Source organism: Lithobates pipiens, unplaced genomic scaffold (genome assembly GCF_037356315.1).
Source record: "Lithobates pipiens isolate NorthernLeopardFrog02 unplaced genomic scaffold, aLitPip1_a1.2 Scaffold_28, whole genome shotgun sequence".
Lineage (NCBI taxonomy): Eukaryota > Metazoa > Chordata > Amphibia > Anura > Ranidae > Lithobates > Lithobates pipiens.
The window spans coordinates 15,317,491-15,340,197 of NW_027507789.1; the positions used below are offsets into that span (position 1 = coordinate 15,317,491).

Here is a 22,707-nt window from a genome sequence, read left to right on the forward strand (position 1 = left end):
CTGGCTCTAATCAGGTGCTTTAAAAAAACAAACACTGTAATTCGGGCGCCCGGCATCCAAAAAGGGGATGGCCGCCTGAATAGGGCGTGGCAGCGGAAGCCATGGATAGATTCATGCAATGCATGAATCTATGCATTAGTTATATAGGGGGGTAGCATGGCAGAGGGGGTGGCGCCAGTGCACCCTCAATGGATGCAGCCTCACGCAGCACCACTGTGCCCATCAGATGCAGCCACTATGCCCGTCAAAGAAGTTTGCAGCCTTTTTACAAGGCATCAGAGCAGACGGGGGGGGGGGGCAGTTGCCCCCCCCTGCCTCCCAACCTAGACCGCCCCAGATTTCTGTGGTTCAGCCTACAAGCCCAATAAGAGCCCAATACAAGCCCAATAAGAGAAAGTGCCTGGATAGATGGATAGAGAGACTAATGCATCCCACACATCCCAAGAGGTGAGGGCTTAAAATAATGAGATTGGTAACCAATGCGATGTGCAGCATTGTGTCTGTGGTGACTCCCATTGGTAGATTCACAGGTCACATGGTCAGGCATAAAGAATGCATTGGAAGAGACCGCTGCTATTTCCTTCGTAAGCTAGAAATGTATCCTGTGCACCCCTCTCAGTGCCAGGGCAAGATCCCCCATTGCCCAGGGCAATGTGCCAAACTGCCCCCCTTTCATTATGTACGAGCTTATGAGGGGAAGGGGGAGAGAGAAAACCTCCTCCTGGCTCCCTCCTCCTCTCCTTGCCGCTTCCAACGCTGGGCTGACAGAAGTACTGATGCTGCTGCTACTACTACTCCTGTCAGCCTTATGGTAGAAGGAACTTGCGGCGCCCCCATTCCTACAATGCATGCCGGGGCAGCCGCCTGTTCTGCTTACCTCTTGCCCTGGCCCCTCTGATTCTGGTGACACCTCCACAACTCAGAGATGAGGGTCTCTTCCCTGGAGATAAAACCTGCCCAGCCATCATCCCAGAGCCCCCCCTTGTCCAATCAAAATATACTTATGGCCCATGGAGATGTAAAAGCCCCCCCAAAGTCAGGGGAGTCCAGCTCTTACCAAAAAAAAAAAAATGAGGCAAAATCAAAAGGGGCACAAGGGACAAGGAGCAGGTGGTGCCAACTAGACAGGTTGTAAAAGCTGAAAGCAGAGCCAGCTTCACTTTTACGTTACATTGCATCTGTTTAACGAAGGAAGTCGCAGTTTGATCAGAACATTCCGTTTTCTTAGATATCTTCATCATGAAAATAATCAGAAAAATTCACCTTTCCCCTATCAGCCGTGCCATGATTACTCAGCCAACATGTGTCCAACCATTCATGGGTTTATTGTACCCAAGAGCACAGCAGATCCTTCTAAAACCATGAGATATCCAGATTTCGACTTCAAATTCCAAAAAAATAAAACGTTTTTTTTCCTCATCCTGGAACAGTGGGCGGAGCCATGCAATCATTTCCTTTTGCTGATGGTCCACCTGTACACCCAGAAACTCTAGTTAAGTTGATCCCAAAAGTAAAATTTATTTCATGAAAGAGATCTGAACCGAGTCGGAATTTCAGTGATATTTTTGGTAGTTTGTATTCCCAAAAATCATCTGGGAGGAAGGGTCCAAAAGCTGGTTTTACCTCTACTGCCAGGAAGAAAAGAAAAACGCTTGGTAAATACCGCATAATACAGGAATTAAAGTCAATTCACAAAAGAAAATAAATAAATAAATGCGGTAAATAAGTAGTGGTCTCGGCAGCGGCGGGCCGTTCATTAGGGGGCGCACGGGCTCCGCCCCCCCTATCCATGCGCCCGGCTCCCTGATCTACATTCAGGGCTCTGGATGCATGGGTTCCAATGGGCGGGGTGTTCAAGCACGTGATTTGAGCCAGAGGCTTTAATAGGCTTCAAAGAAAGTGTAGGCTCGGGGCACAGGGCACTGCACCCCCGATCCCACCCAGTTGTGTGACCATAGCAAAAAAAAATTGCTATTGCCACATTGATCCTCCTCCCGGCCAATGAGGAAGTAGATCTTGAGACCTGTCACCTGATTGGCTGAAAGGACAGATGATCCTGTTGGATGCCTAAGAGGAGGAGGCCTAAGAGGAGGAGGAGGAGGGAGGAGCTGCATGGTGGAAGCTGCCCTGATGCAGACGAGGAGGAGAGGACACAGGAGCCGCTGCCCACAGCCAGTAGGAGCCTGCAACCCGCCTGCTGCCCGCAATCCTGATCACTGCCCCCAGGAGCCCGTAACCTAGATGAGGCAAGTGCCGGAGGGGGGGTGGTGTGCTGCCCCCCACCCCCCAAAAAAACACACCAACCACCACTTTGTTTCGGCATGCAATAGTTAAGAAACTGGCAGCCGCTGGCATCCTTAACAACCAGTAAACAACATGGTTGTTAAGGAGTGGGCGGCCGCCGTGTCCTTAAAGTGGAAGTAAACCCATCGATTTAAAGAGTTAAAAAAAAGGCATGTCGGGAACGCTAACTGCACATTGGCTGTGCTCTCAGCCAAACTATCAAACCATCCAATGGCTGGTGTCATAACGAATCACATGTGCAGCACCATAGCAGTTGAAGATTAAACAGGGGCAAAGATGGCAGCTTCCTTGGCTAAAAAAGGATAGGGGAGTTTACTTCCACTTTAAGAACCGATGAGTCTTTAGCTGTCAGCGGGGTTCCTCGCTGACAGCTGCATGTAAAGAAAAGAATTGCCGCCATTTTAAAATCACAGGAAAAAAAAAAAACCCAAGCCAAAATTTAAAAATAAAAATGGCGTGGGGCCCCCCACCAAAATACATACCAGACCCTTATCCAAGCATGCAGCCCAGCAGGTCAGGAAAAGGGGGGGGGGACGAGCGAGCACTGACAGCTGATGACAGTGGTTGTTGGACCGCACGCTCCTTAACAGCCATGCTGTTTTCTGGTCGTTAAGGACACCAGCAGCCGCCCGCTTCTTAGCAACCAGCTATTTACACTGCTAAGGATGCTAGCTAACGCATGCAGTATTTTAGTAGCTTTTTTTTTGTGAATAAAAAAAAAAAATATATTTAAAAACGCTGTGCGGTATCTTACCTCATACACTGGTGTGGTAGGATACTGCTTAATGATAATGTGAATAGAACCCAATTTTTGGAGTCCGGTTTGCATTTCTATTGACTTTAATGGGACTTCTGCTTTGGAAATACAGAATTTTGCAAATTTCGCAAACCTTGGCTAAACCAAAACAAACTAAACGTGTTTTAAGCTGGCTATGTAACTTCCTTTAATAAGTTATTAGCACAGATACAGCCTGATAATATAGTTGGCCAAAGGAAACATTTACTTGACTTCTCCCGTTGTCCTAAAGGTTCTTTTTTTCCTGGCTCAGTGGGGATTTCCTTTTGGCCCAGTTCACCATAACCTGCCTGGTTACACTTTGCCCTATTGATAGTCAATGGATATATGGCCCCTGCATTACTCCCAGGGAGAGGTGTATATGTAGGTGGGGCAGTTGACAGCAGAGGAAAATTACAAAAATTACACAGCGCCCATTACAGCCGACCCAACTCTGCCCAACACTTAGAATGGAAACCTCCGAATCCCAACACAGGATGCTAATCAATGACGTCTGATAAACTTATTTTAGAAGAATTATTTGCATTTTTACAAAACAATCTGAGAACTGGTTGTAAAAGACTGGACAGTCTCAGGGCCAGTGTCAGCAATTTTCTTTTTCATTTCAGGACATCTCTCGTCATAGTTACATAGTTAGTAAGGTTGAATAAAGACACTGGTCCATCCAGTTCAACCTGAGTGAGTTTCTACAATTGTCCCTATCCCTGTATGTTGCACACTCATGTCATTCCCTACCCTCAAGGAGCCCACAATCCAAGGTCCCCATTCATATACTAGGGCCAATTTTGGATAGAAGCCAATTAACCTACCTGCATGTCTTTGAAATGTGGGAGGAAACTGGAGTACCCGGAGGAAACCCACGCAGGCACAGGGAGAACATGCAAATTCCAGGCAGGTTATGTCGTAGTTGGGATTTGAACCAGCGACCCTTCTTACTGCTAGGTGAGAGTGCTAACCACTACACCACTGTGCTGTCATACAAGTCTATGAGAATCCATAGCTGATCTGATAGCTGAAGCTGATCAAACATAAGGCAGCTGTACCAGCAATTATTTCCGAATGACCTCCGAAGGGTGTAAGGAGGGGTTAGGCTTCCTTGTTAGCTTCTACGTATGGGACCATGCTATGGCCCGGTTCACACTGATGCGACAATCGCTCCGACTTCGGAGCAACTGTCGCATCAGAAGTTGGCCCTCTTTCAATGCCATGGAGCCGTTCTAAAATCGGTGCGACTTGAGTCGCTCCGACTTAGGAAAAGGTTCCTGCACTACTTTTGATCTGACTTTGGCAAGACTTGCACTGACTTCTGTTAAAGAAGTCGCACGCAGGTTGTGCCAAAGCCATGCTGGGGTCCGATTTCAAAGTCGCACAGAAGTCATGGGCAGTGTGAACCTGGGCTCAGTCAGGAAGAAAATGATCAATCATGATCTGTGCTTGATCAGCTTCAATGGGTCCCAGAGGTGACATCAGGAGTCTAAGGGCTCATGCACACTGCAGCTCAAAGGAGCTCAAAGAAGCAGCTCCTACAGGCTTTTGAGCTCTTTTGAGCAGTGGCAGCCTGTCCATAAGGGGCACACGGGCGGCGCCGACCGCTACCCATGAATTCAGTCGCATAGCTCCCAACTGTCCCCAATTTCGAGGGACTGTCCCTGATTTGGAGCAATGTCCCTCTTTCCCCCCCATTTGTCCCTCATTTTGGTCTGATCCATATAGTTGTATATAAAATGCACTTTTTATCTTTGAAAAGGCGTTTCCCAGTGCTAAACCTTTCTTCCAAATTCTAAATTGCTGCATTTGTACATTTTAAAAGCAAATATAAAAGGAATAGCAGTGGTAAAAAAAAAGCCCATGTGGATTTAATCAACCTTTTTCTTGGGTTAATTCTCCTTTAAGGGGGTGTGGCAGGGGGGGTGTCCCATGCCTACATACATTTGCTGGTAGGTGTCCCTCATTCCCATCTCAAAATGTTGGGAGGTGTGTCTAATAGACTTCAAAAAAGGGTGGGCTTGGTGTGCAGAGCACTGCGCTTCGAGCCCACCCAGTTCTGTGACAATACCGAATGAATATTGGCTATCGTAACACCGATTCTGCCTCCCAGACAATCAGGAAGTGGGTCCTGAGACCCATTTCCCGATTGGCCTGAAAGGAGAAGCTACCCTATTAGCTGAGGGAGGAGGAGAGAGGAGACACGCGGCAAGGACGCTGTAATTATTATTATTATTATTATTATTCAGGATTTATATAGCGCCAACAGTTTGCGCAGCGCTTTACAATATGAGGGCAGACAGTACACTTACAATACAAATCAATACAGGAGGGATCAGAGGGCCCTGCTCGTTAGAGCTTACAATCTAGAAGTGCCAAGAAGGAAACGCAGGGGAAGTCACCCGGAGGGAATCGCTGGCTGGGGCAAGTGGGTGACCGGCTGACCTCGACCGGGCCCCCCTCCAAGAAAATATACCACCACTGCTTTTGAGCTCCTATTTTTTCTGCCTGGAAACCCCCCTCCATGTTAGCCAATGTGTCCATGCACACTATAGCTTTTTCAGGCATATGCTCCTACAGGCAGAAAAAACTCCCACAAAAAAAAAAAATAAAAAAAAAATTGCATTCTTAAGAGCTAAAGAGCTCAAAAAAATCTCAAAAACATTTGTTTCAGCTTTTTGTTTGGTTTATACAGTGGTTAAAAAATACTATCTAGGAGGGTTTGTGGAAAAAAAAAAAAAAAAAGCGTATGCTCAAAAAAAACTCAAAAGGGAGCTTGAAGAAGCTTGAAGTTCAATAAAAATGTCCACAAGAGCACAAAAAAGCACAAGCTTCCTCAAGCTGAAATAAAAGTTCAAATGCCTGTAAAAGCAGCTTCTTTTTTTTCACGAGCTGCAGTGTGCATGAGCCCTAATAGAACCCGTCATGTATAATCTGCAATCATAGGGGCTTGTCAGCCACCTGAGTGACAGCAATAAAGTTAAGTGGAAAAAAAAAAAAAGTTTTAAAACATGAAAGCTACACTAAATCAATAATAATAATAAAAAAAAAAAAATGATTATATATAACCCCTCCCCACCCCAAGATACACACGCATATGAACCAAAGCGTACGCGGTGGGGCGCGCCAACATATGAGAACGGTACACTACACATTAGGTATCGCTACACATACCGGACATGTCACTCACCATGTCAAATTTTTTTGGCATCGATTTATTTTACGTAACCTCATCGTTTAGCAAAAAAAATTGATATTCTATTGTAATGCCATAAAGTGCAGCGCAACAAAAGTGAAAACTAAAATAAAAAACGACAACAATAGAAAAACCATAATAAATATTGCAATAAAAAAAAAAAAAAAAACTTGATCAATTCGTATTATATCATATATATAACACCAGTGCTTGATATAATCCAAACTCCAATTGGAATTGAACTTGAACTCTGAATTGATCACATTTTTTATGTTATTCATTACAATATTTAATATCTTTGTTTTTCATTAATGGTTGCAGTTTTATTTTCATCTTTTACTTTTGTTGCACTTTCTTGGGATTTCCGTGAGATTTGTGGTGATTTGCACAGCGGCAGCAACAGTCACATTCAGGATCATTTCACATGGTAACTATTTTAGCTGGTGGGTGTGGAGATATTTTTGGTCTCACTTGGGTTTTATATTGTGTTTGCTTTGTGTTTTTTTTTTTTTTTTTTTTATAATTTTGCATAAAACGTAACAAACAGTGGCTGCAACGCAAACAGCAGCAATGCAGCTATAGACAGATTGCGTTGTATTTTCATCACAATAAGTGTTTGATAAATTGATGCGCTCATAATCGTGTAACATCAAAAATTGCAACTACCGCTATTTCAGTGGCGGTGCGTCCATTGAGGGCACACTGGCGCCGCCCCCTCTGCCATGCCACCCCCCTATATGACTAATGCATAGATTCGTGCATCGCATGAATCTATCCATGGCCGCCGCTGCCAAACCCTATTCAGGTGACCGGCCCCTTTTTGGATGCCGGGCACCAGAATTAGAGCGGCGGGGGTGTTTTTTTTTTAAAGCACCTGATTATAGCCTGGGGCACAGGTGGTTGCATATAATGGGGCACAGGTGGCTGCATATAATGGGGCACAGTGGCTGCAATCGATGGGGCACAGTGGCTGCATTTGATGGGGCACATGTAGCTGCATTTGATGGGGCACATGTGGCTGCATTTGATGGGGCACATGTGGCTGCATTTGATGGGGCACATGTGGCTGCATTTGATGGGGCACAAGTGGCTGCATTTGATGGGGCACAAGTGGCTGCATTTGATGGGGCACAAGTGGCTGCATTTGATGGGGCACAAGTGGCTGCATTTGATGGGGCACAAGTGGCTGCATTTGATGGGGACAAGTGGCTGCAGTTTGTTTGCGCCCCCCCCCATTTTGGAGCACCAGCCGCCAGTTTTATTTTTTGGTTTTGGGTGTTTTAACTAATCTTCAAGCCTAAAATTGACATTTTATGTCTGTGGCAGCAAACAAGTTAAAACTAAAAAAGACGTTTTGGCTTTAAAAGTACTTTAGGGCCAAGTTCACGCTATTGTGTTAGCGCTTTTTCTTGTGTATGAACGGGGCCTGTACCGACCGAAAACGCATTTTCCCTTACTGCTGTGTACGTTGGACGCAGAGTCTTCGGTGGCTCGGCTTCGTGAAGAAGGTAAATCATCCATACAAACCTTTTATATAACAGGTGAGTGCCCAGGGAGGGGTGACAGAGGTTTCTATGAGCTGAAGAATTCGGCTTATCTCCAGCTGATTGGAACGTGGTGAACCTTGAACTATGCCCCCAAGGCAGGAGGGACTTACCGCCTGAATAGAGAGATCAATCAGTCCCTGGAGATACAAAAGTCTTCTTTTCACCCGTTTACTTTTTCCAGAGATAATCTTCTCAGGAACACAGAGGGAGGAGAGAGAGGACATAAGAGAAAGTTATCCGCCTCATTGCACGTCTTAGGTTTTCTCTACTGCCTGGTTTCCCAACAAAGGCCAAAGGGAACTTTGGGGTGCTGTTTGGGACTCCTGGGGGAGCAAGAGCCATAAGCATGGACTTTGTTTGCCCCAAAGTAGCCCCAGGGGTTGTCAAAGTGCAGGTGGGCCGGCCGCCAGCACCATAACCACCAATGATGCTTTAGGGCCAAGATGGGAAGTGTCAAACATTACTATGGTAATGCCGGGGCAGACCGGGGGGGGGGGGGGAAGGACAACAGGGCCATTGCTCCCCCCAAGAAAATAATGAATGGGTAAGTTGGCGGGTGACTGAGCAGGCCGGCGGGTGAGCAAGTGGATGGGCAGGCTGGTGAGTGAGCAATCATGCTGGCAGGCGGTCAGGCTGGTGAGCGGGCTGGCATGTGACTGAGCGAGCAGGCAGGTGTTCTGTCAGGAAGCCGCTACCCATCTGAATATGCGGCTGAAGGGACATTGCGTCGTGGCCATCTTGGTACACCCGCACTCGTCCACAGTAAGCCTAGTGTTATAAGGTCGGCAAGTGGACAGCTTTATACATCCACCAGAGTTATGCTTTTCACAGGTATTTTTAACATTAAACTCAACTTAAATTTCACTAAATAAGCTGAGTTTACTGTTAAAAATAACAGTGAAAAGCAAGATTCCGGTGGGTGTATAAAGATGTCCGCCTGCCGACTTCTAACTCTAGGCTTACTGTTGACAAGTCGGGGTGCACCAAGATGGCCGCAACACAACATCACTTTGGTTGCATATTCTGATGGGTAGCGGCTTTCTGACATCTCTCACCCTGCATCGCCGCACCTCAGCTTCTACCAGAACACCGCCATCTCTGTGCAGGTGCGGGCAGCAGAGAGAGATTACATTATCTCTCAGTGCCCACCCTCACTCTGGGACACAGTCACTGGCAATTGACAATCCGCATCTTGTGGCAGGTGACATTGGCAAGTGAAAATCCACATCTGGTGGCGGGGGTGTGGCAAATGGCAATCTGCATTCGGTGGCAGCCAGCGGTGGCAAGTAACACAGCTGCATCTGCAACAGAAATAATGCGCTCCAATCATCCTGACGCCATAACAACCACGGCGCTATGATAATTGAAGCGTCAACACCAGCCATTGCCTGCAAAATTTCCTGTCCGTGCCCATCCCGATAATAGACTCTGGATCCGCCCCTGTGGTGACGTCAGTTGACTTGCTGGTGGAGTGGGCTGTCACAACACAATGAGAGATTCCTCCATCCGTGCTGTGCAGTATGGAGGAGCCTGAGCAATACAAAAAAATAAAAAATAAAACCTATCAGTGTATAGCCAACTTTAGTGTGATGGACATTAACACTGGCAGATCAAAGGGTGAGAGCCGGCAGGGGGCTGATCTATATAAGTGTAGCACTGACTCCTGAAGGAGCAGCTGATTTTATTGGGCTTACTATTACCTTCTTCACCTCCTATGTGTCTATGGATTTCCCCAGGTAGATGGCCCAAAAACGGCAGAGACTGACGACATATCCACCTAAAGGGATTTTTATTTGCAAAAAAAAAAACAGTAACACAGTCTCAACATAGGATCAGAGGGTTTAGGTTAAAAGTCCAGGTACTCTTAGTATCAAAGTCAGTATAGAGGAACTCTCTTACTTTGAATAAATCCAGAGAATAGCCATTCACAGCTGGATCCTCACCCTAATTGGATAGTCCTTCTCTCACCAAGCATAGCAGCCAACAGGGTGTTTGACTCAGAACAAGTCTCTGCCACAGACTTTATTATCGAACATGTAAAAGGAAACTTGAAGCTTGTAGAACACTCGTGTGGTACCAGTATCTTGCAGCTGGTCCGACTATACCGCACGAGACCAGATTCACTTGGGTCCTTCAGTTTGTCCAGGCTCTTGTCGAGAAGGCAACCCTTGCGTGGCCTTCTCCAGAAGAGTCCTCCCCTGGATAACTTCACAGTTGCTGGGCCTCTCCACTAACCGAGACGGCACCGGACCACCTCCGAATCATTCCTTCAGTTTCCTCGCCTCGGGCTATCCAGCCCCGAGACGTAAAGTCGGGTGGATCCGCACCCCAGGCCATGGACGTCCTGGGGGCTGGTCAGGAGGACCAGGACCATGCAGTCAGAACATACTTCTGGTCCGGAACCCCAAAACACGTGACATCCGCATCTTAAGTACCCCTCCCAGAAGGAGCAAGTAACCTTAATGCACCCAACTAGACTGTGTTTCCATACCTGCCAGAAGTGACAGCGCCCCCCATGGCCAGGCAGAACACCCTGTAGCCTAGTCAGACTGATGCGGAGGTCAAATTTAGAGTAATCAAACCCAAACCAAACTGCGGTTTAAGGGTAACATTCAATTTCAAAAACAAATAGTGCATGTGGCGCATAACACATCTTCAGGAGCCGGCGCTATACAAGCATCTGGTCATAGGGTGAGAGCCAGCAGGGGCTGATACATACAAGCATGATCAACTGTTACACTGTCTGGTCATAGGGTGAGAGGCTGCAGGGGCTGATCTGTAAAAGGTTGATGGACTTCAACACTTTAGTGGCCAAAAGTGAGAGGCAGCAGAGTGCCGAGCTGTGCAAGTGTGATGGGATTTTCACACCAACTGATCACAGGGTGAGAGGCTGGCAGGGGGCTGACCTGTGTTACCGAGACGGTTTTATACACATGCAGGACAGAGATTGAGAGGCAGCAGTAGGGTGACTAAACTAAGTGGGAGACCCTCTATGCACACCACTAAGAACATAGATGCTAATATACAAGCAAAAGGATTTATATGAAAGGCCAGCATTGTAGTCCAGGCCCCGGATGAGGCCCAAAACAAAAATGGTTCTGGTCTTAAAGCAGACGAAGGCATAGTCAGGAGGAATGCTGGAATTGACAGGTAAAATATACCTTTACAAGTAAACCAGACAAGACAGAGCATGCTTTAAAATCCGTGACTAACATGTAATTGAAGCCGAGCACACATTGCTCATGTGGCGGGCGATGTTCATTTCTTTTCTGTTTTGTATTATATAAATTTAGAAGAAAAAAAAAAAAAAAGTTGTTTACATTAGTACAAATTTTCTGAAACCGCTGCTCCTACCACCCCACCCAGAGTGATCCTTTCCCGTCTCTCACCCCATTTACAGTGTTTATAGGAGTCATATGACAGAAGCCATCTGGAGAATAGACGCTTCGGAGTCATTTAGCCTTCATATAAACAACATGTTATCTGCGATATCTGTGTGTGTTCTGTTCCCCCAGGGTGTCACTTTATGAACGTCATAAAACAGGCCAGCCTATGGTGCTATAAAAGATGAAAGACACACGCCATCTGTACTAATTTATTATATATATATATATATATATATGCACACACACATACATATATATATATATATATATATATACACACATACATACATATACACATACATACATATATATATATATATATATATATATATACACACACACACACACACACACACACAAAACACACACTTCTATTCAGGGGAAAAAAAAGTATCAGCAAAAAAAAAAAAAAAAGCAATGTTGAAAACAATAAAAACATCAAAACCCGTAAATCAAAAAAAAAATTATATATCAGTAAAATAACAAATAACCATGCCAACAAAAAACCCACAGTATCAAAAAAATAAAATAAAAAAAAATAAAAAAGTACCTGCAAACTCTAATACCAGCAAAATAAAAACCATTAGCTATAAAAAAAAATATATAATTTCATTCAGAAACTGGATCGCCTCTCAGATTGAAAATCAGCGGTAGTATGGGCAGGCCAGTTCGTCTACACCACATAAAGTAGAAGCAAACAGAAAAAGACCGAATGATCCATCTAGCTGATTAGAATCAGCATATTGTTAGAATTAAACTGATATGTGACCCTGTTTTTATTTTTTCACCAAAAAGTAATTTTATTTAAATTTTAAAAAAAATTAAAGGGGAACCCTGCAGACTCTGATGTAGGGGGGAACTCTGTATTGGGTTATATTAAAAGTGTATGTTAAATCCTCACATATACCCAGTGAAGTGAACAGCCTCAGATGATCCACAGAGATGAAACAAATCTCTCTACGTAAGTTTTACATGTATATCTGCTGTCTTCAGCTTTATATATCTTTAGAAAGTTTAGATCGTGTTAGAAGATTTCTCTTCTTGTTCAACGCTGCAGTGAAGCCTGGACATACAGCCAAGACAGCCGATTGGAGGAAAGGCACAAACTCACTCACCTCATTAGGTAGAGACTTTCAGAACTGTTAGTTGAATAGTTCAGCACTCTGCTAATCTATTTATAGCATCCTCCCCAACACAAAACTGTTTGTGTTGGACTGCTTTTACCCGCATTGACAGAGAACTCAGAATTTAAGCCCCATGCACACTATCCGATTTTCTGCTGATTTTTTTCCTTCAGATTTACCAAAACCATATAATATGAGGTCAAACCTTAGGAGTTTCAATTTGTATACAATCAGCCAGGCCCTTGCACTACATGGTTTTGGTAAATCTAAAGACAAAAATCAGCAGAAAATCTGATAGTGTGTATGGGGCTTTAGGCTGATAACAGAAGAATGGATCAGGAGACAGCCTATGCCCAGCTCAAATTTCATGAATCAGGTTTACATCCACTTTAATCCGATCTTCATGTAAAAGGAGAAATATGTTGGTTTGTCTTTTGTTATACCTTAAAACACATTGCTGACCACACTACCAACCATGTTTGTAGCTTAAATATTGATATTTGCACTGAAAATTGTTAATTTTGGCTAACTTTTTGAGTGCCAGTTAAAAATTGGCTCTGTCAGTAATGTTTTTGTGTCTGGTCAGTAAATTTCACTTCGGGAGGTTGGCAAGCTTAGTCTGTAAAATTTAAGCTATTCCCATCTACTGGTTTTCTGTAAGTTTTAGTCCTAATTTGTCCTTTTTTTTGAAAATGTGGAGATCCCAAAAAGGTACAATTTCCTCATAACTATATGTAGGAGTAATAACTAAATGTAAATCATCCATATTTAATACTTGACGACAAAAAAAAAAAAAAAAGCATCCAAATCTTTTTGGGAACTCTTCCAATTAAAAATATGTCGTCTATGTACCTTAACAAAAGAACATGGTTCGCACCCAGCTCATTAAACTCCCCTATGAATATTCATTCCCAATATGCCAGAAATAATGAGTTGTCGATCATAAAATAGTTATGTTGTTACAACTGGATATTATTCATGAAGTCCCATCTGGCTTCTCCCTATTTGACCTCCCGTAATGCTTTTCAGGTGTGTGCAGCCGGTGTTTATGTATGGAGAGCGCACTCACTCAAAAGGCAGCTGCAGGTCTCCACTAACTGGCTCCTGATTATGTGACCACTGGGACAACCAATCACAGTGGGCATATGTAAAAGAATTCAAAGCTGGTGTCCACACTCCAGGTTGGAGTGGTTGGCAAGCGTACTCTGTAAAATTGAAGCTATTCCTATCTGCTGTTTTTTTGTAAGGTTTAGTCCTAATTTGTCCTTTTTTGAAAACGTGGAGATCCCAAAAAGGTGCAATTTCTTCATAACTATACGTGGGAGTAAAAACTAAATGGAAATCATCCATATTTAATAATTGATGACAAAAAAAGCATCCAAATCTTTTGGGAACTCTTCCAAATAAAAATATGTCATCTATGTACCTTAACAAAAGAACATGGTCCGCACCCAGCTCATAAAGCTCCCCTATGAATATTCATTTCCAATATGCCATAAACAAGCTGGCAAAGCTGGGTGCAGCCCTCCTTCCACGAGCTGTGCCAACCCTCTGCAGAAAGAATGAGTCATCGATAACATAATATAGTTATGTTGTTACAACTGGATATTATTCATAAAGTCCCATCTGGCTTCTCCCTATTTGACATCCCGCAATGCCTTTCAGGTGTGTGCAGCCAGTGTTTATGTATGGAGAGCGCACTCACTCAAAAGACAGCTCTAGGTCTCCACTAACTGGCTCCCGATTATGTGACCACTGTGACAACCAAATCACAGTGGGCATATGTAAAAGAATTCAAACCTGGTGCCCGCACCCCAATGATTTCTTTGTTGGTTAAAAAACATACAGCAAAAGATGAAATCAACAGCAGACATGCTTCACACCGTAACTACTGGTGCTTACTCATAAGCTATGAGTAAGCACCAGTAGTTACGGCGTGAAACATGTCAGCTGTTGATTTCATATTTTTCTGTATGGTTTTTAACCAATAAAGAAATCGTTGTTGGAGTGCGGCCTTCCGGATTGAGTTATTTTTTATATGCTACTTTGCAAACTGAGCCAGCACCATTGTTTGAGGAGAAGATTTTTTGTGACCCAAACACCTGGAACGGGTTCTTTTCCCACAGTAGGCATATGATTGTTGATCCTTTCACCCCGGGTGTGCAGACCCTATTTAAAGAGATGCCGTAGCTAGGAGGGAATTTCCTTCTCTCTCCACTGCTGTCGGTGGTCCCTCTGCATCATCTTGTACAATGCAGGGCTACTAACTCTTCCCTATATGAGGGGGAGGCAGATATGTGACCATGGCTGGGAACGCCTTAGAGAGGAGGCTTCAGGGAAGTGGTGGTGGGGGGGGGGGGGGGGCAGTACAATGCCTGATGTTGGGGTTGACCTTTACCTTCCCTATTGCTCCATGAAATTTCACCAAAATGGTGAATTTTAAAATAAATCATCTGCTTTTCAAATGAAATTTTGGGAAAACTAGAACTTCCCATTTCAGTCATGGTGTCCCATGGAGACTTTCGTTGTGCAGTGTGCAGTGCACAAAAAAAAAACAAAAACAAAAAAAAAAAGCGATTTAAGAGAGCAATCCCTTTGTTGAAGACCTTCTGGTAGGAAACAAAGATACAAACTAATGTGGGGAAGTTACATCGCCAATGTCTCAGAGTGATATAGCGTTTATTTTTTTTAAATGTATCAAATTGATAAATTCACATTAATCAACCCCCTGCAAACCCCCTCATTTTTTATCAATTTTTTTTTTTTTTTTTTTTAACAGTAATGAAGAGTTCAAGAACCACGACAATAAAGACAACATCATTGATGAGAGTGAAAAAACTGAAAAACTTTTTACAAAGCCTTCAAAACCCATTGCCATCACTGTGCTTTCTAAAAAAGCTGCTAATGTTACAAAGTCTAAACCACAGACGACAACGCGACTGTATCCCCCAACCAAGTGGTCCACTAAGCCCAGGAAACCATTAACAACCAACAGACCATCACTTGTGACCAGCAGGCCATCGCCACAAACTACTACCCGGAAAATAATCTCCAGCACTTATAATTTTGGAGACACGTACGCTACGGATGACGTGCATGTCAAATCTGTAAGTCGGGAAGGTATTTTTTGTTGGGGGGGGGGGGGAGAGGGCCACAATTTGTAACAATCGGACAATGTTTGGAAGATAAGTGTGCGAGTTATAAATGATCTCACAAAAGTGAGTACACCCCTCACATTTTTGTAAATATTTTATTATATCTTTTCATGTGACGACACTGAAGAAGTTACACTTTGTCTACAATGTAAAGTAGTGAGTGTACAGCTTGTATAACAGTGTAAATTTACTGTCCTCTCAAAATAACTCAACACACAGCCATTAATCTCTAAACCACTGACAACAAACGTGAGTACACCCCTAAGATAAAATGTCCAAATTGGGCGCAAAGTGTCAATATTTTGTGTGACCACCAAGCACTGCCTTAAACCGCTTAGGCATGGAGTTCACCAGAGCTTCACAGGTTGCCACTGGAGTCCTCTTCTACTCCTCCATAATAACATCAAGGAGCAAGTGGATGTTCGAGACCTTGCGCTCCTCCATCTTCCGTTTGAGGATGCCCCACAGATGCTCAATAGGGTTTAGGTCTGGAGACATGCTTGGCCAGTCCATCACCTTTAGCCTCGGCTTCTTTAGCAAGGCAGTGGTTATCTTGGAGGTGTGTTTGGGGTCGTTATCATATTGGAATACTGCCCTGCGGCCCAGACTCCGAAGGGAGGGGGATCATGCTCTGCTTCAGTATGTCACAGTACATGTTGGCATTCATGGTTCCCTCAATGAATTGTAGCTCTCCAGTTGACATCACATTGACTACTGCCAACTACTTTTCTTTCATGGACCCCATCTTGTACCTAGTATATTACCCTGGAAGCATCTTGAAGAGGACAATGTTCATTCTATTCTTTGCAGCTCCAGACCAATGCATAAGCATCGTCCTCAGGAACCATTAGGGTTTGTTGCTCAGAGATACCAGTTCATGGAATCTCGAGGCTCCCAGAGCACTTACTAGCCACGAAACAGGTGAGGGATGGCTCTGATCTGGAAAGCCCAAGAAGAGCAAACAGTTTCTGATTTATTTTTGTTCTGTGTACAATGACTACCCCCTGAAGCATGAGCGAGTGACTGCACTGATCTGTGGAGAGTCCCCTGTAAGAGATATCATAGGTAGCAAGGAGCTGCTGAGCACTCGCGGTCACCAGAGTTTATGTTCGTCGCTGTGGAGGGGGATGTCGATCGATGTTCTGCTCTAAATTACCGATTGTGGGAACAGAGAGGTAACCTGGATAAAAGATGTCCTTCACTACATAATCCTAAAATATGATTACAACTCCAGGATCAGGGCTCAGCTACAGAAAGGAATTCAAAGTATTTTTTTAATGGATGGTTACTATGCAACTATCACAACAACGAGAAATGAAACCTGATGATGTATTGCCTAACAGGACACGAAACAAAGTGGCTTGAAAGCAAATGATTATCTTTATTTACCGATACTTAACAGTTAATCTCATCTAAATGCAATCAATTACAGGCAGCATTACATTGGTTCATAATGCAATGCTACATATGACCATCTAGGCCAGCCTTTCTCAACCTTTTCAACACAGAGGAACCCTTGAAATGGTTCTCCGGGCTCAAGGAACCCCTGCTAAAAATTAGAAATTCACAACTCATGATACATTAGTGTGATGGTCAGTGAGAGGAATGGTCCTCACACTTGTGGTCATTGGGAAGAATTACCTCCTTATACAGATCTCTAAAAAGATCAATGGTGTCGGTGGGAACTTATCTGAGAGGCAGAAATTGCCCAATGCTAACGGAACCCCTAGTAACCTCTGGTTTCTGTGTATTAACAGTGGGTGACTATGTTGAGGAAACGGGACGCTGGCCAGGCCCAAGCATGTCCCATCAATCAGTAACTTGTCCTTTGATATAAGATATGTTATCATAACAGGTTATGATTTGTTATAGAGGACCGTGACTTTTTATTATGGATATCCACAGCTTGTTATAACTTGTTTTATATCACAATAATTAATTAAACTTCCCTTACGTCTTGTGCTACCAGTCCTCCCCTTGTATGAAGTTCTGCGCTGTTAGCTATGCAAGGGGTTTTCCCCCCACACCACTGTTCTCCATTATTAGTGAAGTGGGGCGTTTTCCATAGAGCTATGGGAGAACCTAGATCTTGCAAGAACAACTTACAATTTAGATTTAATTAACCCCTAACTTACTGCATACATTATGGGTTTACTTCCTCTTTGATTCCCTGCAAAGGTAAAGCATAATGGACTACTGTGCATCGCATAGTAGTCCATTATGTGTCACTTACCTGACACAGGAGCCAGCGATGTCACCGATGTCCCCTTGTGTACAGAGCCTCCATCTTCTTGGTGGGTCTCGCTGCTCCGGCGCCGTCATTCGACGGAGCCGCAATGATGTCATGGCATGCGCACGGGAGCCGCCACTTGCTGCATATCGCCGCTGACAGCGGCGCGCTCAGTGCGCCTGCGTGCCGCTGTCTACGGCGCATGCGCCATAGACAGCGGTGCCTGTCTTTTGGCAAATATCTCCTAAACCGTGTAGGTTTAGGAGATATTTCTTGGACCTACAGGTAAGCCTTAATCTAGGCTTACCTGTAGGTCAAAGTGGTTTGTAAGGGTTTACAACCACTTTAATAGTCAACTTTAATCATTTATACTACAGATGAAAAAGTACATACCCCTGGGCTATGAACATCCCCACATTGATAATGGCCACCCAAAAATTCCCTTAATGCTTTTGTAGCATCCTGATGTCTAGGCAGGGTTGCTAACAAATTTACCTGCCAAGTGATAGTTGCCTTGGTCAATTGATAGGGGATCAATTGATTTCACCCTAATTCTAAAATACCTGCACTTCTCTCTTCTGTCACTAGATGGCCGGGTATCTGGTGGTATTAGATAAGACAAGGGCATTGTAAGGACAGATTAGGAATAGATGGGGTGTCTCATTCAATGGGCAGGTATTTTCTTAGGTCCCTTTGCCTGCTGTGGAGAGCCTATTTATTTGGGTGGAGCTCAGTTAATTGGGATTTTTCTGTGCCACCTAGATGACTGTCTGGGTGGGCAGGTGTTGTGCTGCCCCGGGCTGCTAGGCCAGAGCCTGAGGCCTATCCTGGGGACATCTGGCTGCTAGGCTGTCCGAGGGCCTATCCAGAAGCAAGAGATCAGCGTCAGGTTTGGATTGCGGCTTGCAATCCAACCAGAAGTAACGGTCCTGCCGTCCGGAGAACCTGTCGTGGTCGGAGGTAGAAGGGAAGCCGACACCAGTAAGGGACCACTGCGAGTAGCTGAAGCAAGTACCAGAGCAGTACTCTAACCAACTGGGGACAGTGAAGAATTGGGAAACATCAGCAGGTGTCAAATCAGGGACCCAGCCAGTAGGGGTGACGCTTGCAGAGCATTATTGTGCGTCAGGCCCAAGACTGAACAGGCCAGTGGGGTGGTGCTTGAGGAGCATCTGTGAGTGCCAAGCTAGGGACCCAACAGGGACGAGGGGGTGACGCTTGAGGAAGATACTCAGTGAGAAGATTGGAAGAGCTCAGGAGATCCAGTGGCAGTGGATCAGCGGGTCTAGGTGATAAATTGGGAGCTCAGTAGAGTGAAGATCTAAACAAGGAGATTGTGGAGGAAGTGAAAGAGTTCATTACAACCTTTGTTAGAAACTGTTCAAGATTGTTGTGATAGGGGACACCATGTCATGTCTACACATGCAGAAGTGGTGTCTGGCTGCGTGCATTTCCCTGCATGCTTGTCTACCTATAGAAGTCCCGGAGTCTGCTAATTAACATTGCACCCACTAAAGGGTGTCGTGGTCCTAATCCTCTCTCCCACAGTTCTTTTCAAGAGATAATAAATCTCTTTGCATTGAAGTAGTGTCTAGCGCTGATTAATCTACGTTACATTGCACCCACCATGCCTTGTAACACACTCTACACAGAAGGAGGTCAGCTGTCCCCAACTCTGGAGGTCACCATTAGGCCTGGACTTGGCTACATTTTAAAAGGATACGTTTGCTTTTAAAGTGTATTTAAATCCAAAAACAAAATGTAATACATTGCAGCAGATGATATACAGTGCCTTGAAAAAGTATTCATACCCCTTGACATTTTCCACATTTTGTCATGTTATATCCAAAAATGTAAATGTATTTTGCTAGCATTTTATGTGATAGACCAACACAAAGTGGCACATAATTGTGAAGTGGAAAAAAAAAAAAAGGTTTTAAAATTTGTTTACAAATAAATATGTGAAAAGTGTGGCGTGCATCTATTTTCAGCCCCCTTTACTCTGATACCCCTATCTAAAATCTAGGGGAACCAATTTCCTTCAGACTTACCTAATTAGTAAATGGAGTCCACCTGTGTGGAATTGAATCTCAGTATAAATATAGCTGTTCTGTGAAGCCTTCAGAGGTTTGTTAGAGAACCTTAGTGAACAAACAGCATCATGAAGGTCAAGGAACACACCAGACAGGTCAGGGATAAAGTTGTGGAGAAGAGTAAAGCAGGGTTAGGTTATAAACAAATATCCCAAGCTTTGAACATCTTATGGAGCTCTGTTCAATCCATCATCCAAAAATGGAAAGAGCATGGCACAACTGCAAACCTACCAAGACATGGCCGTCCACCTAAACTGACCGGCCGGGCAAGGAGAGCATTCATCAGAGAAGAGCCAAGAGGTCCATGGTAACTCTGGAGGAGCTTCAGAGATCCACAGCTCAGGTGGGAGAATCTGTCCACAGGACAACTGTTAGTCGTCTCTCCACAAATCTGCCCTTTATGGAAGAGTGACAAGAAAGACATTATTGGAAGAAAGCGACAAGAATCCTATTTGTGAGAAGCCATGTGGGGGACACAGAAAACATGTGGACCCTTTTCCTCAGTACCTGGAACGTTTCCCGTCTCCTCAATGGTACTGGAAAAGCGTGGACTCGTCAATGTCCTTCCCAACTCAGTAACCAGGCACTTCTCAGGATGCCATTTGCTGGCCCTCCTCCGAAGAGTCCTCCCCCGGTCACTTCCACGAGCTGTGGTGCCTTTCCAAGCCGAGAGCACACCCGGACACCTTGAATCCTCCCTCAGTTACTGCGCCTCGGACCAGTAGGGTCCGAGACCCGGGAACAGATGGATCCCTACCCCAGACCAGACAGGTCTATCAGGGGCTTCCAAAAGGAACATGTTGCGGGGTGTCGAACACCCCGTGACCGGGACCCCTCACGGGGCTACACAGGTCTCACGAACTCCTCTCCCCTAAACATGTGACCCACACATCTTAAGTACCCCTCTTTCCCAGACTCCTCAGCAGGTCCGGCATTCCCACTGATTGGTTCCGAGAAGGTTGATACTCAAACCGCCCAGCCAGACCTGGTTCTGGCCTGTCATGTGCACCTCACCGTTCACATGACCAGGCAGAACTTCCAACACAGCCCGGCCAGACTGATGTCAAGGCCAACCTACGTAATTAACCCTCAGAACCATTACTGTTCTGAGGATAAAACTAAATTTACATGCGTATGACATTTTGTCCAATATGTCATCCGCTACAGTGGCAAGACTTGAAAATTACTGTTCACAGACGCTCTCCATCCAATCTGACAGAGCTTGAGATACTTTGAAAAGAACGGGCAAAAATGTCCCTCTATTTAATAATTTGATAATTAAGTGACTTCTGAAGGCAATCGATTCCACTAGACTTTAGTTAGGAGGTATCAGAGTAAAGTGGGCTGAATACAAATGCACGTCACACTTTTCACATATTTATTTGTAAAAAAAATTTGAAAACCATTTATCATTTTCCTTCCACTTCACAATCATGTGCCACTTTGTGTTGGTCTACCACATAAAATACGTTTACGTTTTTTGATTGTAACATGACAAAAATGTGGAAAATTTCAGGGGGTATGAATACTTTTTCAAGGCACTGTATATATAGATCGCACACACACACACATATATGGGAAGTACTAGTGCGCACAACCTAATACCTATAAAAAGAACCAGGAAGCTGCCAACATATAAAAGTGATCTCAGTACAATTTGTAAATGATATGTAGCACTTCCTCACTTAACTACAATCCTTAAATAAGTGAAATTTTCACTTATTGAAATTGTTTCACTTAAGGATTGTAGTTAGACGAGGTAGCGCCACACACACACACACACACATATATGCAAGCATCTATAGTTAGGCGAGGTAGCGACACACACACACACATATATGCACGCATCTATAGTTAGGCGAGGTAGCGACACACACACACACACACACACATATATGCACGCATCTATAGTTAGGCGAGGTAGCGACACACACACACACACACACACACACACACACACACACACACACACACACACACACATATATGCACGCATCTGCCTCATCTGGCGGTTGTGCCCTTCATCTAACTGAATCTTTGAAGAAAGCTTTGCAAATATAGACAGAGGACGGGGCCTCAATGGACTCGTAAACATTCACTTGCCTTGAATGACACAAAGAAAGTCACTGAGGTGTCACCCTCCTTTCAATAATCAAAGCTGGATTGTTGGTGTGTATATATATATATATATATATATATACACAGTCACAGATGACTTATAGGCGGCCTTTGTTGTTATAGGTTTTGTCCTTATGCGTATTAAAAGCACAGATTTACACAGATTTTCCACAAGAAAAAGAATTTCAATATTTACCTAAAAGGAAAAAAAAAAATTTTTTTTTACGGCGAGCACGCTCTGAGCGGTTAGTAAGCCATTTTTATTATAGCATTGTATAGCATGTGTATTGCATCACATTGTATAGACTACCAACGCATTGTAACAGGTTTTCATATTTTATAAAGGCTCTCTCTAGTGGGCAGCCCAATCCCAGACGGTATAAACCACATTCATGCTAAACATCTGCCGCCCGGTCATTTTTCGGGTACAACACACGCAGGGCCGTCTTTAATACCGATTGGACTTTGGGCAAAAATGTTCTTGCCCCCCCCCCCCCCCATGCAATTTCACTCTCCACCTGCTCTGAGACATACAATAAATAGAAGCTATACTTAAAATCAGTTTACTGTATCAGATCAGGCAGCAATTGTGATTGGTTGCCAGCGGTTACCACATATCATTACTGCTTACTGAGTGGTTGCTAGAAGTTACAGCACACATTACAGCTCACTGATTAGTTGCTAGAGGTTACAGCAAACTATTTATGCTTGTTAGTTAGTTGCTATAAATTCATGCAGGGAAGCATGATATACATATGAATGTCGCCTTTATT

The 22,707-nt window shown here is 44.2% G+C and overlaps 1 protein-coding gene across 1 annotated transcript in view; it reads left to right on the forward strand.

The window, feature by feature from the left end:
* LOC143935102 (alpha-N-acetylgalactosaminide alpha-2,6-sialyltransferase 2-like) overlaps positions 1–22,707 on the forward strand; it is a gene marked incomplete at its 3' end in the record, with an annotated part of 48,184 nt that overhangs the window by 15,293 nt on the left and 10,184 nt on the right. Inside the window, 1 exon segment of the mRNA XM_077458729.1 lies at positions 15,118–15,445. Within this exon segment, the coding sequence (XP_077314855.1) occupies positions 15,118–15,445 (328 nt within the window).